The sequence below is a fragment of the Squalius cephalus genome (assembly GCF_949319135.1).
Source record: "Squalius cephalus genome assembly, chromosome: 18".
NCBI classification, from domain to species: domain Eukaryota; kingdom Metazoa; phylum Chordata; class Actinopteri; order Cypriniformes; family Leuciscidae; genus Squalius; species Squalius cephalus.
The window spans coordinates 31,132,743-31,149,768 of NC_137139.1; the positions used below are offsets into that span (position 1 = coordinate 31,132,743).

A 17,026-nucleotide genomic window follows, 5' to 3' on the forward strand; every position below is an offset into this window, starting at 1 on the left:
AAAATTATAGGACCAATGAGATGTTTTAATGCATACTAATACAGGACAAATGCAATGTTATTAAGTCAAACCTGTAGTTTCTGCACATCATACAGAGCTTGTGAAATGTGCGTCCAGTCTGGTGTCCCCCAAAGCCACCCTCACTTGCAGTAAGACGGGGAAAAAAGAGAGCTGCTCTCTCACATGTGCGTCCAAAGCACATTATCTATCAGGTACATACCAATATCCCCCCCAAAAAACACTTTGTAACTTCAGTATAACCACATAACACACTTGAACATTCAACTCTAATGCCAATTTTGGTTTTACGTTTCACAGAATCAGACAGCAGTTATTCTGTCAGCTGTGGAATACCCATCCTGCGAGGTAAATCCCAGGGCAGATTAAACGCAAGCAACATCCACACCTGCATAGGTAAGACCATACACACGTCCTCTTAACACCTTCCTCGTCTCAAGAGCAAATTAATATAGGTTATTAATGGTCCGCAAATAGGGTTCCTTTTTAACAGTATACTGTAGGAACCCATACAGGTGATCCCATTTGTGTTGTACTGTTATAGAAACTGGTAAATATATTAGCTATGTGTGTATCAATAACTATAAATCAACATTTGGCCATAAACTAGCTAGCTCCTGCTGAGTATCAGCTTATGTTTTCTTTTTTGTTGTTTTTCATCCATCTGTCTAATTTGAGATTTTGGGCTGTTCGGATTTTCATAACATGTTGTTCCATGCTAGTGGAAAGAAAACATTAAAATACACTTTAAGTGTTTATATTATTGCACTTTATCTCTATACATCTGTAGATTTCAATTACAATACATATCTGTAAAGGGTTAAACGTTTTTTCCTCCACTTCAGCAGCACTTATATACACTAAACTTTACAGTTTTATTCCCATCTATATTCTGAAGGATTTTACTGAAGGGTTTGTTCGTATACCATTCACCTAATTTTATACAACATTTTAATCCTAAAAACATGGTGAAATTTCTTTTTTTTTTCTGTCTGTTCACAGTGTTTTCTGATTTATGGAATGATAAAAAGAGATATCCAAAATCCCCTCAGTAAAAACCGTTAACTCTAATATGTCAACAAAATGAAACAAGAATTTTGAACCTGACTTTATCCAATGTTCAGATTTATTAGTGCACATTTAATTAGACAGTGCCTAAATTTAAATGTGAAAACTTGTAATACAAAACCAAATATCTCTTAATGTAATTAATCAGCTGGAAAAGTATGGTGATATTATTAGTTCATTTGTTTAGCCTATTCATCTGTGGTGTAATGCCTTAATTAAGGCTAAACTTGCAATGCTGTTTTTTACACCTGTTCTGGTGTAAAACAAGTTCTTTGTCTGATTAGTATTGTTGTTTTTAATGGTAATAAATAAAAATCACAGTCAAGGGGTATTTTTAGATATCCTTTTGGTAATGGATGCCACATATAAAATGAATAAAAATCAAACAGATCATTAACTCATCTCCTGTTGTTAACAGTCAACATTTTCTAAATGTTAAGCACCTCAATTTCACTGATCATTTGCTGAAAAGGAGGGGAAAAAAGTCATTTTCTAAGACATTCAGGCCCTATTTTTGTATTTTGTTGAAAGTGCCAGCAAACAGAATCTGGAAACCGATGAGACGTTTCTTTTGAACAGCTGCAGCCAATGATTCTGAGAAACATAATGACAGATACATCACAGCTATCCAATTACATGATCACTTGATGCGCTTGGCAAATTAGGAACTTGTTTACCATGCCTGATGTTTGTTTTGATGTCAGACTCGTTTCACATTAGGATGCCTGTCACGGCACACTATAATCTCAAATTGCTGTTCCTCATAAGTGTGCAGAGTGAGCATGAAGCTAACATGAATCTGCTTCAAATGTTCAAAGACCACAAACAGCCCAGCTGGTTTTATTTCTCCAGTCAAACATGTCTAATGTAGCGAGCCAGCAGCTGTGAATGAGTGTAGTTAGCTAGTAGTTGTCAGGAAGGGCTTTATATGAATCATGTTGAGTTGTGTGTCAAAGCCTCTTTGTTTGGTTTAGAGACTCAGGCTCCTCCAGTGAAGCAGACGGCATCCTTTCGGATCAAGAACGCCAAATGCTACCTGCACCCGAAGCATAAGGGGAGAGCGGAGGACAACGGCAGACAGATCGGGCCAGGTCAGAGGTCATAGGGCCCAGGAAATGAAGGGTACCATATCATTTTGATGGTCCCTGTAGTGGAATAAGGTTTTAGTAGAGGGAGTTGCATTCTTGTTTTGCTACATAAACAGTGATAAGTGGGACATTAAAGTGATAGTTGCCCAAAATTTCTGAAAACTCACCCTCGTGTCGTTTCTAAACCAGTAAGACTTTGGTTAATCTTCGAAACACAAATTAAGATATAAAAAGTCCAGGTAACCAAAACGTTAAAGGTTATAAGTAAAATGGTATCTTAAAATGAATTCATATGAATTGAGTGGTATGATCCAGGTCGTCATTTTTATATTATGAACCATTTTAATTTAGGCTTTTATTTGCATCTGAACAATAATCCACACACATACATACACAAACCTCATTGTTTTCATGCATCACAAAAGATACATTTACTTGAGAAGCAAAATTACATTAGGCAAGGCAAGGCAAGTTTATTTATATAGCACATTTCTTACACTATGGCAATTCAAAGTGCTTTACATAGAACGGAATAAAAATAATCACAAAAATAAAAGCAAGGAAAATTAAAACAGTTATTCAAAATGCTTTACATAGAAAGGAATTAAAATATCACACTATGGCAATTCATAGAGCTTTGCATAGAAAATAAGCACAAAATAAAAGCAAGGGAAATTAAAACAGTTATAAAAGGAATTAAAAGAGATAAATTATACAGTTATTAGAGGAAAATTATTTAAAGTAGTAAAAAGATGATACATAGAATAAACTTCTCATCTGGCAAAACACCAGTGTATCTTATTGTGCATATAGTTTTACTCTGACACTGTCTGTGTTTATTCTCTGAGCCTAAGAATTCCATTGGACGTCTCCGATGGACCCGATTTTTCCCTAAAATCGGACGGGAGGAGCTCTAGGACTGACTTTGGGTTCACTGCCCCATCAGTCCGCACCCCAAAGAAGAAAAAAACATTAGATACATTTTCTGATGCATCAAAATTAAGTGATGAATAACAAGAATAAAATGTCTGCTAAGGGGATTAGAAAAATAATTCCCTTTAAATCACTGTAAAATGTAATTAGTTGAGTTCACTTAGAAAACTTGTGGAAACTGATTGCCTTAAGTTTAGCAAGTAAATTAGCTCATCATTTTTGAGTTGAAAAATCTTACTACCACTTAGTAGATGTGACTAGGGATTACTTAGAAAACTTGAGGACTGGTAATATTATGATCAAAGTCTTATAGGTTTGAAATAACATGAAGGTGAGTAAATTATGACACTTTTCATTTTTGGGTGAACTATTTCTTTAAATCTCACACATTCTAAATTCCATGCAATATATTTAAAAACGGTTAAAGACTTAATCTATTAACAGTGTCACTCCAAAATGTGCAACACTGACATTTAAATGCCCTTTTTGTGAATAATAACTTGATTTGTAGGTGGTCAACCATGCAACAACTGCCTGGTCACATTTGTTAACCTGAAGTGTGACTCGTCTAAGAAGTCCAAAGGTCGTCGAGCGCGTAACCCTTCAAGCAAAGAGGTCACACGCATCACTCTGGAGCTGGAGGCCGAGGTCAAGCCCGGGGACACCACCGGTGAGTCTCACGTCCTCGCCTAAAATAAACACCTCTGCAAAAAAAAAAAAAAAAAAAAGATTTTCTTCCTCAGTGTTTTTGTCTTGTTTTCCAGTACAAATATCTAAACATTCTTAAAGGCACAATATGTAGTTTTTCGCCACTAGAGGTCGCCTATTCAAAACAAAGGCGTCGCTTGCGAGATTGAGCAAGGAATCATGGGAGTTGTCGTCTTCACCTCACAACCGGTGGAAAAGAATCTGACGGGACTCGGGCAGAAATAATATTCATAGCTGAGATTATTAACGTTACTGTAGTATGAAGCAGAGCTGGAGCGATTGCTAATGAGATACGGCTCGAGAGCAGCAGAACTTTTATTATGCCACAGACGTCGTTTCGGCGTCTTCAGGTCAAGTGTATGTGGGGTAACGCAGCGCTGTTTTATCATTTACATTTGCCTGTTGAAAATTATGTTATAACATTACTCTGTGCGTTCGCTCGGCGGCTGCTATGAGACACTTGTTGCACACTGCACTGAGCTTGATCGACATTAGAATATTATATTAAGAAATGCTGGATTAATGCATGCAATTAATTTTAAAACATATTGTATGATGGAGAAAATGCTGCATTACTGTTCCTAAAAATAAAGCTGCATCTGATTATGTTATGTTAGCCACTTGAAAAAAAATAGTTTTGTCTCTGAGGCAAAACATGGTAAAAACATGGTACTCTGGGAAAATCAAGAAAACAAGCGATTCAAACAATAAGACTAACAGTGTTGAGCTATATAACAATTATTAGTTTTCTGTCTGTAAATGTATCCAAACAGTTGTTCCCTTGTCTAGTATAACAATATATTAAAGCGTCTTTGGTGTTTCCATGGTTTCTGCAAAATAAAATAAAAATCTGAAATCGAGGGTAACGCGGGTATGATGTCAGACAGGCGACGCAATGACACGGTCCGTGTCCTGGTTAAAATTGCTTAATTCTCTGGATTTAAACATTTTTGGAAACATCTGGGATAATATAAGTACACAAGTCAACAACATATATAACACTGTTCTAGTGGTTTTCTGAGATTTTAATTCCATAAACATATTATGCCTTTAAATCAAGATACATTTACTTGAGAAGCAAAATGACTTAAGATATTAAGTCTTGTTTTCGAAAAAAAAAAAATGATTCTCAACATTAAGTGACTTTACACTTAAAGCATAAAGTCATGGAAATTTAATACATTTTTCAGAAAACAAGACTCACTATCTTCAGTAATTTTCCACCTCAGGTAAATGCATCTTTTATGAAGATTTTTTTTGTTGATATTTGTACTGGAAAACAAGACAAAAATACTGAGGAAGAACATAATTATTTTCACTGCACAGGATGAACGAAGTGCACTGCATTTTAAGTCATGCCGTTCATCTTGTTCTCCTGTAGGGAGCTGTAACATGATGTGTCAAAGGCAGCGCATGGAGCAGCAGATGAAGTCGTACATTAAAGCCCTGAAAAAATCCATTAACCAGGAGCGTTTCCTCATCCGTGTGGCCGGGCTGGAGTACGAGGTCGCGCAGAAGCTCCCGCAGGCGGCACTGAGGCAGGAGAACTGCGGACCGGGCCGAGAGAAAGACAGCGGCCGCTGTGGTAAGAACGGAAGAGTGAGTGGGGCCTGTTATTCATGAACCCCTTGAATAATGCAAGGGCTTCCTATTGCCCAAACTGTAGAGCATGGGCCTGCTACGCCAAAGTCATGGGTTTGATTCCCAGGGAATTAAATGTAAATGTACTGAATGCAGAGTTGCATTGGATAAAAGCACTGCCAAATGTATAAATGTAAGGGTGCTATATCATAAAACATCCCAGCAAGCAATTTTGCATTTTAAGGGTGTTTAATAGCCGTCCAAACACAGCCCAGACATAAAAAAAACAAGGCTATTAGATGCCTTTTAAACTCAAAATTGCTTGCTGGGATACTATCAACCGATAAGAATGAGCAAGAGCATCTACTAGAGATAGAAACTCAAGACTTGCATGGATATTAGGGGTGTAATGATACCCTCATGTCACGATTCGATACATATCATGATACTGAACTCACGATAGGATATTATTGCGATACTGCAACACATATGATAAAAGGTTCACAAAAAATTTAGTTGTTGATTAAAATGCTAAATTTGGTATTAGTAAATGAATGCACAGGACAATAGTGACACCGGAATAACTAACTAAACTGACTAAAGCAAAGTTTAGCTTATTAGTAAATATTTGCAAGATGAATTTGAGCATTTTGCATTGATCGCTTGAAACTGCTGGGTTTGTTTTATTATTATTATTGAACAAATATCCCAGGGGATACATTTATCACAAAAAAAAAAAAAAGACAGGATAAGAAACTCGAGGCAGAGCAAGGCAATAAAGTACATTTTCAAACAAGATACAGTAAACAGAGACAGTCTACAAAAAAGTAATTCATAAAACATTTAAAGCAATAGAAATTAAACATACAATACGTGAAGTTGAAACTACAGGGTCTTCAGAGTTAGTCAATTTCAGCGTCCTCACTGCTGCCCCCTGCTGGCTGCTCTCTCTCAGTCAGATGTTTGCCTGGGTCATACTACCATGGAGAGCAGGAGCGCTGCGTCCACTGCCCACCTGGAACCTTTCAGGAGCGTGAAGGTCAGCTGGCCTGTGACCTTTGCCCTGGAGGAGACCGCCATGGTCCACCAGGGGCTCGCAACATCACGTCATGTGCAGGTGACCAGCCTTAATCCATGTGCCTTCTACTTGATAATGGATGTAAATGTGTTCAACTAAAAGTATGTGACATTGTATCGTATGATGAATCCACTGTTGTAAAACCTTGAAGTAACTTTGTTCTGTTTCTTTTTCTCTTTTTTTACAACAAAAATGATCCATCACTGACCTTACTTAAGCTGGACTATGACGCTATTTTCTTCTAGAAACAAACTTTGTTGCATTATTTTCCTGTTATCTCTGTAAAGCTGCTTTGAAACTATCGGTATTGTAAAAAGTGCTATATAAATAAAGGTGACTTGGCTTGCCACAAGGACCTTTTTATTAATAATAGATACAGAATATATTTGTATATATTTGTACATTTGGTGATATGTGTGTGTATATTGAGAATGACATCAATCAGTGGTATCTGTAATTGTATGATACAATCTGTTCATGTGGAGAAAATCAAAAAGTAAAGAAGTAATTTTTGTCTTTTTATAGGTCAATGTCCACCAGGGTATTTCTCCAGCGATGGGTTCAAGCCCTGTCAGTCGTGTCCCCTGGGAACGTACCAGCCCGACCCAGGACGAACTCTCTGTTTCCCCTGTGGAGGTGGGCTCGGTACCAAAAGAGAGGGTGCCAGCTCCTTCAATGACTGTGAGGTCAAAGGTCAGGCATTTTGACACATTCACATCAAGCTAAACAGTGTGCATAAAAACTACTGGAATATATTCATGATGTTTGGAGCAAAACACGGTGCACAATTTTTAGTTAAAGAGGTAGGGATTCGGGAATGTCTTTTTATAAACACTTTTTGTTACACAATACAGTGAAATCTCCTTGAGTCCGAGCTTGATTCTGTTGTGTTTGTAGTGCATGTCACATCAGATGCACACATTTGCTGGTGAACACATACCTCTTTATTGTTCACTATTGCCAACATACTCTCTTGCTCCCCCTAATGGTCACTGTCCTACAGTGTTGTTAACTTTTTTTTGTTTCATTGTGTTGTGCACTACTGGGCCACCGTACTCTTCACATCCTGATAGCAATCAATAATAGAAGTCATCTAAAGATAAACAATTTTTTTTACATTTATCTTCTGTAGAAGTCTCGCTAGCTTGCTATTGCTAGCCTCCGAAGTTGCCTACCCTAGCTTTAAAATTTGAGTCACATTTTTTGTTATACATTTATTAGTTGTTTTTTCTTTTTTTTAATATATGTGTATATAGTTGTTGTTGTTGTTTTTCAGTTTTGGATCAAGCTAAATTGAAAATGAGAAATGCTGCCTTGGCAAATGAATTATTTTTTTTTGTATTTTATTATATTTTTGTTTACTAGTTGTTGTTGTTGTTGTTGTTGTTATTAACTATAATAACCCTGGTTAACACAAAATTAATTTGGCGTATGTTTGTGTGTAGATTTGTAAGAGAAAATAGTTTAGGTTTTACATTTCATACACACCAGCAATGAATGTTTGACTCACAAAAGCATATAAAACATGCAGAAATGTTTTCCTCAAGTGTAATAAAGTTCAGATATTGATTAGACCATAAAAACTGGACAAATGAAGTCTTACATTTACTAAAATTAGACTCTTGTATTCCATGTGTGTGTGTGAGGGGAAGCTTCATGCTAAATCAGCCCATGTGACATCTGTGTTGTGTGTTGTGTGTGTAGTGTTGTGTTCTCCAGGTCATTATTATAACACCTCAGTTCATCGCTGCATCCGCTGTCCTCATGGAACCTACCAGGCTGAGTTCAGGCAGAATTACTGCATCTCCTGCCCTGGAAACACCACCACAGACTTTGACGGGGCCATCAGCGTCTCTCAATGCAAGAGTGAGTCCGTTCATCCTAAAGCACAAATGTGGACTTCTTATGAGTTCCTTATCACTATTCAAGTTGACCGAAACTCTCGAAGTAAAGCCAACATCAGATCAACAAATGGCATTTTGAGTGAAATTATGTGTTTTGTCATTGGGATCCTCATTTTACATTTTTTTTTTTTCCCCTGACTGATAGCCGACACTCTTAACTGACAAGATTAGAATGTTAAATTAAATTTAAATTAGAATGGACCCATCTGTGACCCATTAAAATACCAACAAATGTTTTTACCCCATAAGAATGGGTTTATTTTTACAGGCCTAACTGCAGCATTAGTTAATTTGGTTATAGAATCGAGTAAATTCGGTTATAGAATATGGTTTACTGAACTGTGTATATGCATCACTAAAAGTTGAAGTGTCAACTGAATTTATCTGCGGCCATATATTTACTTGTTAAAGGGGCTATAGGTAAGGATTTTCATGTGTTAATCGCTTTTTGTATTGTCAATGTGTGAATAGCTTGTAACGAAATTTTCAAAAAGAGATTTTCTGGCTGCAGTTCACTTAACAGCCACCGGTGTCGCTAATAACAAGGGTTTCTGGATTTTACATATAGTCCTTTTAAATTACTATAATTATACAGCGGGGGAAATAAGTATTGAACACGTCATCATTTTTCTCAGTAAATAAATTTCCACAGGTGCTATTGACATGAAATTTTCACCAGATGTTGTAACAACCCAAGTAAGCCATACATACAAAGAAACAAACAAAAATAAGTTCAGAAATTAAGTTATGTGTAATAATGTGAAATGACACAGGGAAAAAGTATTGAACACATGAAGAAAGGGAGGCGAAAAAAGGCATGGAAAGCCAAGACAACTGCTGAAAACTTACAGTAATTAAAAAGCAATCCAGCCCCCTATCAGTGGAAATTAATAACAGCTGGTTCAGTCCCAACGGATGGCCTACAAAAAGGTCTCATTGCCAAGGTGTCACACAAGACACATCTCATGATGGGTAAAATCAAAGAGCTGTCTCAAGACCTTCGCAACCTAATTGTTGCAAAACATAATGATGGCATTGGTTATAGGCGCCATTCTAAGCTTCTGAATGTTCCAGTGAGCACTTTTGGGGCCATAATACGGAAGTGGAAAGACAATAATTTCATCATAAATTTGCCTCGACCAGATGCTCCTCGCAAGATTTCTGACAGAGGAGTGAAAAGAATAATCAGGAATCATTTAAGGAATACAAATTAGGGATGCATGATATATCAGCCACCGATATATGTTCATTTTTAATGTTATCGTTATCAGCCTCATAAGAAAATTGGGTTGATATACTGAAGCTGATAAATAATGGATTATTTCCTTCAGCTGAGACACTTCAGATGCGACAGATTCGCCATGATGGTTTTGAATTGCTTGAAATATGATTGGAATCATTTCAGAAAAGGAAAATACAGTAAAGTGCAACATGTGCAGCACAAGTCTGTCATATAGGCGAAAAACAATCATAATAAGAACATCATAATTGTGTGCTTGGGACATGGATTTTAATTGTGAGACTTTTAGTTTTGTAATATGGCTCTCAAAAATGATGTAAAAATGTAGATTTAGAATTATCGGCCAATATATCGGTTATCGGCTTTCAAATATAAAGAGGTATCGGTATCAGCCAAAATGTTCATATCGGTGCATCTCTAATAAAAAGTTACCAGGTCTAATAAAGTCATGTAAATGTTCTTAATGAGAAATGTACCGTAACGTGATCTTTTTGTTTATTTGTTGGTGTGTTCAGATCGGGAATGTGGGGGTGAAATCGGCGAGTTCATCGGATACATAGAGTCCCCCAACTATCCTGGAAACTACCCAGCCAATGTAGAGTGTGTCTGGACCATCAACCCTCCACACAAACGCAAGATTTTGATCGTGGTCCCAGAGATCTTCCTCCCATCTGAGGATGAGTGCGGAGACGTCCTAGTCATGAGGAAGAACTGTACGTTTTTGTGCTTTTCCAGGTTTAGCCTTTATAGGGTACATTAGTGCCTGCCCACTTTTTCTGTGGCGTTGGTTACGGAAGTATTTTTTCCATTTATTTTTCTCATAGAGATTTTAAAAGTGTTTGTAAAAGCATTATAAGCTAAGATCCAAACCAACCAAATCCAACCAAAAACCAACGAATCAACATTACTAACTTTTATTTGAAGCAAAAAAGTATTTGAAAACTGTGCAAAAAGACAAAAGTACAAGACTGTGAACTTAACAGCTTGAATGAAGGAAAGAACTACAATCCCATGAAGCATTGCGAATGATAACAAACTTTGAGAGCGAGTGTATCAAGACTGACTTGATTATGTCATTCGTGGTTCTTCATGGGAGTGGGTGGAGCTAAAAACTTTTGGCGGGATTTGCTTGCCACAAATTTCTGATTGGTGGAATTTTCTTAACAGCATCATGGGTAATGTAGTTTTTCACCAGTTATTTCACTGTTAAAATTAATAAGTTGAAATAATGCAAACTGATGGCTTCAACAAGAGCATATATCATCGATTAACAACGTTGGAGCTCAGAGTAGGTCTGTCTTTAACAGTGTATTCGTTATCGTTAAAAATTAATTCCCCTATAGAGTTTTTACTTACTGAACTCAACTGTCGCACTCTATATCAAGTGTCAAAAACTATTTTACTCTTTAAGTATGTTGTACTGAAAGTAATGAAACGGTGTTATCATGCATGAAGGATCTAATCTTTGTACAAAAGACATTTGAAATATTTACTTATCGGGACTAATTTCTCCATGTTAGTGGTGATGGTTTCTTAAGCTTTGATTTAAACATTAAAAAAATGTTCTTCTCAGGGTCAGCAACCTCCATCACCACCTATGAGACATGTCAGACATACGAGAGGCCGATCGCGTTCACGGCCCGATCTCGCCGCCTCTGGATCAACTTCAAATCCAACGACGTCAACAGCGCTCGCGGGTTCCAGATCCCATACGTCACTTATGATGGTACGATGGATTTTAGGTGGATTTCTGTCCATTCTTGACATTCATTGTCACTAAAATGCGCATGATTTTATTTTTTCTTTAGAAGACTACGAGCAGCTGGTTGAAGACATTGTAAGAGATGGAAGACTTTATGCCTCTGAAAACCATCAAGAAATACTCAAGGTTAGTTTTGTGACTGGTGAAGTCTGATTTGGCAGTAACAGTAATGAACGTGTGTTTACTCTTTATTCAAAACCCTTAAGTAGTGTTAAGGGTTGCTGCAAGTAGTGTTAATTTTGTTAATGAAATCTATGACGACCGAGACGATGACGAGACGACACCAACGTCATTAAACGATAACTGTGATTATATCAACATGCAATATCACTTTACCAAAAACTCTTTGTCAAGAACATATTACAGATTAAAAAAGCTTCTATGAGTTTTCATGCTTGTAGTTGTCAGATTTCAAGAGTTTAAATCCTCCAATCAGAGCTTTTCTGCTAAAAGGATACACTTTCTGTGTTGCTTCACGAGCCGCTTTCGGTGTTTGCTGCGATTAAATCTGAGATCAGACCTTCTCAGTGATAAATTGTAATAAATCTAAACATGAATCTCACTATATTGTAATTTGCAATTATTGGAATTACTATTAGGAATTTCACTGTTTTCATTTTTGAGAGAAGTTTCTTGTTTTATGATGTTGTTTTCATAATGTAGAGAATTCATTTATGTGACAAATAGCTTATAATAAATCAGAAAACCTAGATGAGGTCAAATAAATGCCTAAAGTTGAAATTCTCTTTATTTTGTGCTATAGGTGCACTTTTTTTTATAGGTGAAAGAGCATTAATTCTGATGAAATGTAAAAATACATTTCTCAATTGACAACAATTATTGTGATCATAATTTTAAGCAAAATAATCATGATTATCAATTTAACCATTATGCAAATGTGACTAAGTTTTCATTGACTAAAACTAGACTAAATTGCTCAGACATTTAGTCGACTAAAACTTGACCAAACAAAAACAGGACAAAGAAGACTGAAGGTCCTTGCACACCGAGTCCGAAATTCTCATCCGAAATTTTCGCATGTTAAAAAATAAATACAACCTCACGTTGTGTCAATCACGTCTACACACTGCCTCCGAAACTTCCGACCATCATAAAAAAATTCGGATCGGGTTCTATTTTCTGCGTTTTTCGCATCGGTAACAAGCATTTTGAGAGGTGTTTTGACAATTCAGAGCCACCGTACAAGCGAACGCCCAAATCCAAACTGTTCAGGATCAATTGGTTCACATAAATTGGTGGTCTTCTTTTAAATATGTGGATCCAGTATCGCACCAAACTGAGCCACTGACATCCTGAAGTAAACTTTGAATCGCTCTGAATAATCCCGCAGAGAACTCTCCTTCCTCTCTGCGCAATCTCAGGATTGTTGGATGGACCCAATATTTCCTCATTCTTTTTCTCTTTTTAAGAAGAGAGAGGACAACAAAATTTGTATTGCTTTGCAAATTTTTTTGTAATGTATTAATTAACTCTTAAATTTTCTTATGCGTTTTTTCGTATTCGTCATTCAGTGGCTCTGAATTGTCAAAACACCTCTCAAAACGCTTGCTACGGATGCAAAAAATGCAGATAATCGAACACAATCCAATTTTTTTTATGACGGACAAAAGTTTCGGAAGTGATCGACACAACGTGAGGTCCTATTTATTTTTTAACGTGCGGAAATTTCGGACGAGAATCGGACTCAATGTGCAAAATTGTGTTCAAGTAATGTTAAGATTGTGTAAACTGCTTATTTCTATACACTAGCCGTACATGACGAAAGCATTTCGATTTTTAAATGATGTCCATTTCATGCCAGTCTCATTTGATCTTTCTCCTTTCTGTTCCCACCAGGATAAAAAACTGATTAAAACTCTGTTCGACGTGCTGGCTCACCCAAACAATTACTACAAGTACTCCACCCGGGACTCCACGGAGATGCTCCCGCGTTCATTCATACGTCTCATCCACAGCAAAGTCTCCGCTTTCCTGCGCCCGTACAAATAATCCAAGAGCTCCGTCCGCATCCACACACCTCCAGTCACCTGGCCTCGAGTCAACGGGATCCTACACACATTTAAAGGAAATACACACGCGCACACATATTCAACAGCACACACACAACCACACTATGCAGATTTCAGATGTTTCACTTCACTTTACCCTTTTCTTTTCTTTTTCTTGTCCGTCACCTCCGAGGGGAAAAAAGCTTCCGTGTAGTCTACATGTAACGCAGTCGTATCGAGACAATGAACGTGTTTCCTTTCTCTACGTCACCATTCTGTGCTGTGTCGATGATGGTTTTGTCCGGTCGTACGAACGTTTGCACGCTCAGTCCTGAGGCGTCCCGTAGAGGAAGACGACGGTTTGGGTGCTCCCACTCCTCCCGTTAAGAGCGACGTGCGAGTCTAAACGCACGCCTGCTTTTCATAGACATGATTTGAGTTAAAGAGCGCGTTGTACAGACAAAAGAAAGTTGGCGCATGTCAAAGAAAAGAAAATCTACTTGTTGAACTGGAGCTAGCTGTGATCGTGCTTTAAAAAAAATAGGCTTTCCCCAAGTTCCAGCCGTCGTAAACTCTGCTAGTTCTCCGAATAAATGTACAATCTTTTGTATATCTGTACTTTTAGTGTGCTCTTGGTAAGATCTAATTCATATCAAGCATTTCACAATGTTAAAACATTATATTTGAGCTCCTAGAGCATACATGTAATCTCTAAAGGTCATGCTGTTAAAACAGTAATGTTTCGTTAAGGTCTGCCAGTTCAGATTGTATTATTGTCAACTGCATATTCGTCTATTTCCTAATATTCAAGTTAATTTAACAAATCGTGCGTTATTGGAAAGGCTCGGGTGATGAGAAGGTCGGTCGGGATTTAGAGAACGGTGGACTGTTAACACTCATTTCTGTGAGTTTTTTGCAGGACATGCAATTGCTGCTTCTTCAGAAACGTCACTTTAAGCCTTCGGTTTTGCCTATCGCGATTCAAGAAATGTCCTACAGAGAAGAGCAGTCGAGGGGCCGAACTCTTTCACAGGTTGGAAGAAATGATTTCATAGTGCAGACATGAATCACTGATAAACGTAAAGCACGGGGGTTGACGTGGATGGACTTTTCAGTCACGAGCAAGATGAAATGACAGTGTTTTGAGTTTGTTTTGCACATTATAGAAGGACCCAAAGAGAAGCAGCGTTCAGGTTACAAGTGTTGGGTTTCACCGGACCGCGGTTAGATTTGCTTGCAAGTGCCTGAAGTGCAAATAGTGTCAGGATAAGCCTGTGGATGTCGACATTTATGAGTGTTTCCTGTATTAATTATGAATTAGTATTCCTCATGAATGTGTTCATAGGTAGAGCCCTTCACATGCGAAAAAGAACCAAACTTCGAGAAGGTCAAACCATACCCAGTTTTTATGTGTAACCAGAAAAGGACTGGTCAAAATGGTAGTTTACTGTTGTCTCTTTTTTTTTTTTTTTTTTTGTATATTGTAAATATGAAATAAACGTAGACTAATTGGAGTCTGAGAGATAAGTCCAAACACAAGTTGTTCTCCCAAACTTGTACTTAGAAACTTTCCGCTGTACTAGCCTCCCTTTCAAATGCGGACACAGAAGAGGGTGTGTTCAGACATCGAGCATCAAGGCCAGAAACGCTCTACGCAAGTCGTCCAATGTACAGAAACACGCATTCCTGCGATGATAACAAGCCTCGGGACTCAACGAGACGATAGTTACATTCATTTGTTTGTTCTAAACCAGGAAGCTAGCTATACACGTCGACTTTAACTCGCTAAACAAGATCACAGTAACTGAAACTTACCGATAAAGAAGATAGATCTAATGCGACACATACAGTACTTGCACATTTACACACTTGCGTAGAATGTTTTGGGACTATTTCTGTGCTGGGAAAAATAAAAAAGACAAAGTTGTGGTGTTGACTGAAAATCTGGCTCCACATGTGGTCAAACGTGTCTATTTGTAACCCTTGACCCAAAAACTTTTTAAAGTTAATCTGTATTCAAACACACAAGAAAAAAGTCTAACCCTCAAAACTAGATCCTAAAATCCAGAATTGAAACGAACTGAATGTGTGTGGGTCATTTGATGAAGCATTTATTGACGTTTTAGGTATTATGTACATTTTGTCATCTATTACAATGGTCACTAATATAATTGTTTAAATGTATAAATATGATAGAATAGAAAAAAAAACAACAACACCTTGGGTTAACCCAAGAAGAAGTGAACTGTCAATATTGCCCCGCTTGCAGAAACCAGGTCATACTACTAAACATGTTGCAGCACTGCAGGTTGGATGTCTCCGTGAAATTTAAAGGATGGGTCATATGTGAAATAGCCATGATTGCCTGGATGGAAAGTTTGTGGCAAAGTAGTTAATGTTTTGTTGAATGTTCACTAAAAGAAATGCAGAGTATTTGCTGCTCTAACTAGTCAGTGTCATTGGCGGTCTGTGACTGCTTTATTTTTGTTATAATTTCCCCTTGTCTTTGCTCTACCAAACCCATTTCAAACATCGATAAATGATCAATCCATGTTGCTGTTTAATGTTGTTGTTTTTTTTTTTTGTCTGTGTTTTTCTATTGTCTTTTGTCTTTTCCCCCATTTTTCTTTTTCAAAATGTTTTTTTTTTTTTTTTTTGAGAAAAAGAAATGACTTTGCCACAATGATTCATGGAATGGGAAATGGTATTTGCACTTGAAATTTGTTTATGCTCATGTAAAAATGTCTGGATTTTGTATTGTCTTTTTAAATGAAAGAAATTGGTGTTCTTAAAGTTGTCTATTTTGATTTCTTAATTCACAGGTACAGGAAAAAAAACACCAAAGGTAGATGAAAAGTAAACTATATTAAGTCAACTATAGCTAAACTTGTGCCTTCATTATTTCAGAATAATTTCATTCTTTTGGAGTTAAACTTAATACACAGGATATTGATTTGTCACTGTCACAATAGTATTCTGAGCAAACATTTATAACTATAAATTAAATAAGATAAATATTATAAATTATTTCAGGTGATGTTGGCTAAGTATTGATGGTAATATCATCATGAAGTGGAGTCATTAATACATTTAAATGATGTATTATCAATCTAGGGATGCAGCATGATTTTAAAACACGCACAAAAAAGTTTTGACCTACTGTATCATTCAGAAACAGACATCAAAAATCAGAATACGACTCTCAACAGTGGTAACGATCAACAAAAAGCTTCCTGCCGCATGCCTTGTTTTGAGTCTGTCAGTGATGACTAAGACACACAGGTGACAAAAAAAAAAAGAAAAAAAACTAAATTGAGACAAACCAAAGGTCAATAGCCCAACTAAGACAAACACTGATCACAATAATGGCAATTTCAAATGAAAGATTTCAATACAACATCATCTAAACCTGTTTTAATTCTCAATAAGAGCTTCTGTAGATGTCTGACAGAAATAAAGTCAGTCTGGCTTGTAATGAGTGAAGATGGTAATGCTGTTTTTGGAGTTGTTTAATCAGATCTTGAGAGAATTCATGTCTTCTTCTAGCTTCAGGAAGATTGCATCTAAGGATGAGGCTGGAAGTCAGTTGTAGTGCTTGTGTTTCTGCTCATCTTTTTTTCCTGTTCTCTTCTTTTAC

The 17,026-nt window shown here is 37.0% G+C and overlaps 1 protein-coding gene across 6 annotated transcripts in view; it reads left to right on the forward strand.

Moving 5' to 3' along the window:
• scube3 (signal peptide, CUB domain, EGF-like 3) overlaps positions 1-15,275 on the forward strand; it is a 119,897-nt gene extending 104,622 nt beyond the window's left edge. For all 6 annotated transcript variants that reach the window (XM_079849359.1, XM_079849354.1, XM_079849356.1 and 3 more), the window contains 12 exons: positions 96-212; positions 319-414; positions 2,061-2,177; positions 3,619-3,777; positions 5,197-5,400; positions 6,352-6,513; positions 7,000-7,167; positions 8,179-8,340; positions 10,134-10,331; positions 11,192-11,344; positions 11,427-11,506; positions 13,238-15,275. In XM_079849359.1, the coding sequence (XP_079705485.1) occupies positions 96-212; positions 319-414; positions 2,061-2,177; positions 3,619-3,777; positions 5,197-5,400; positions 6,352-6,513; positions 7,000-7,167; positions 8,179-8,340; positions 10,134-10,331; positions 11,192-11,344; positions 11,427-11,506; positions 13,238-13,390 (1,769 nt within the window). In that variant the 3' untranslated portion in view covers positions 13,391-15,275. The remainder of the gene's footprint in view (positions 1-95; positions 213-318; positions 415-2,060; positions 2,178-3,618; positions 3,778-5,196; positions 5,401-6,351; positions 6,514-6,999; positions 7,168-8,178; positions 8,341-10,133; positions 10,332-11,191; positions 11,345-11,426; positions 11,507-13,237) is intronic.
• The last annotated feature ends 1,751 nt before the right edge of the window (positions 15,276-17,026 follow it).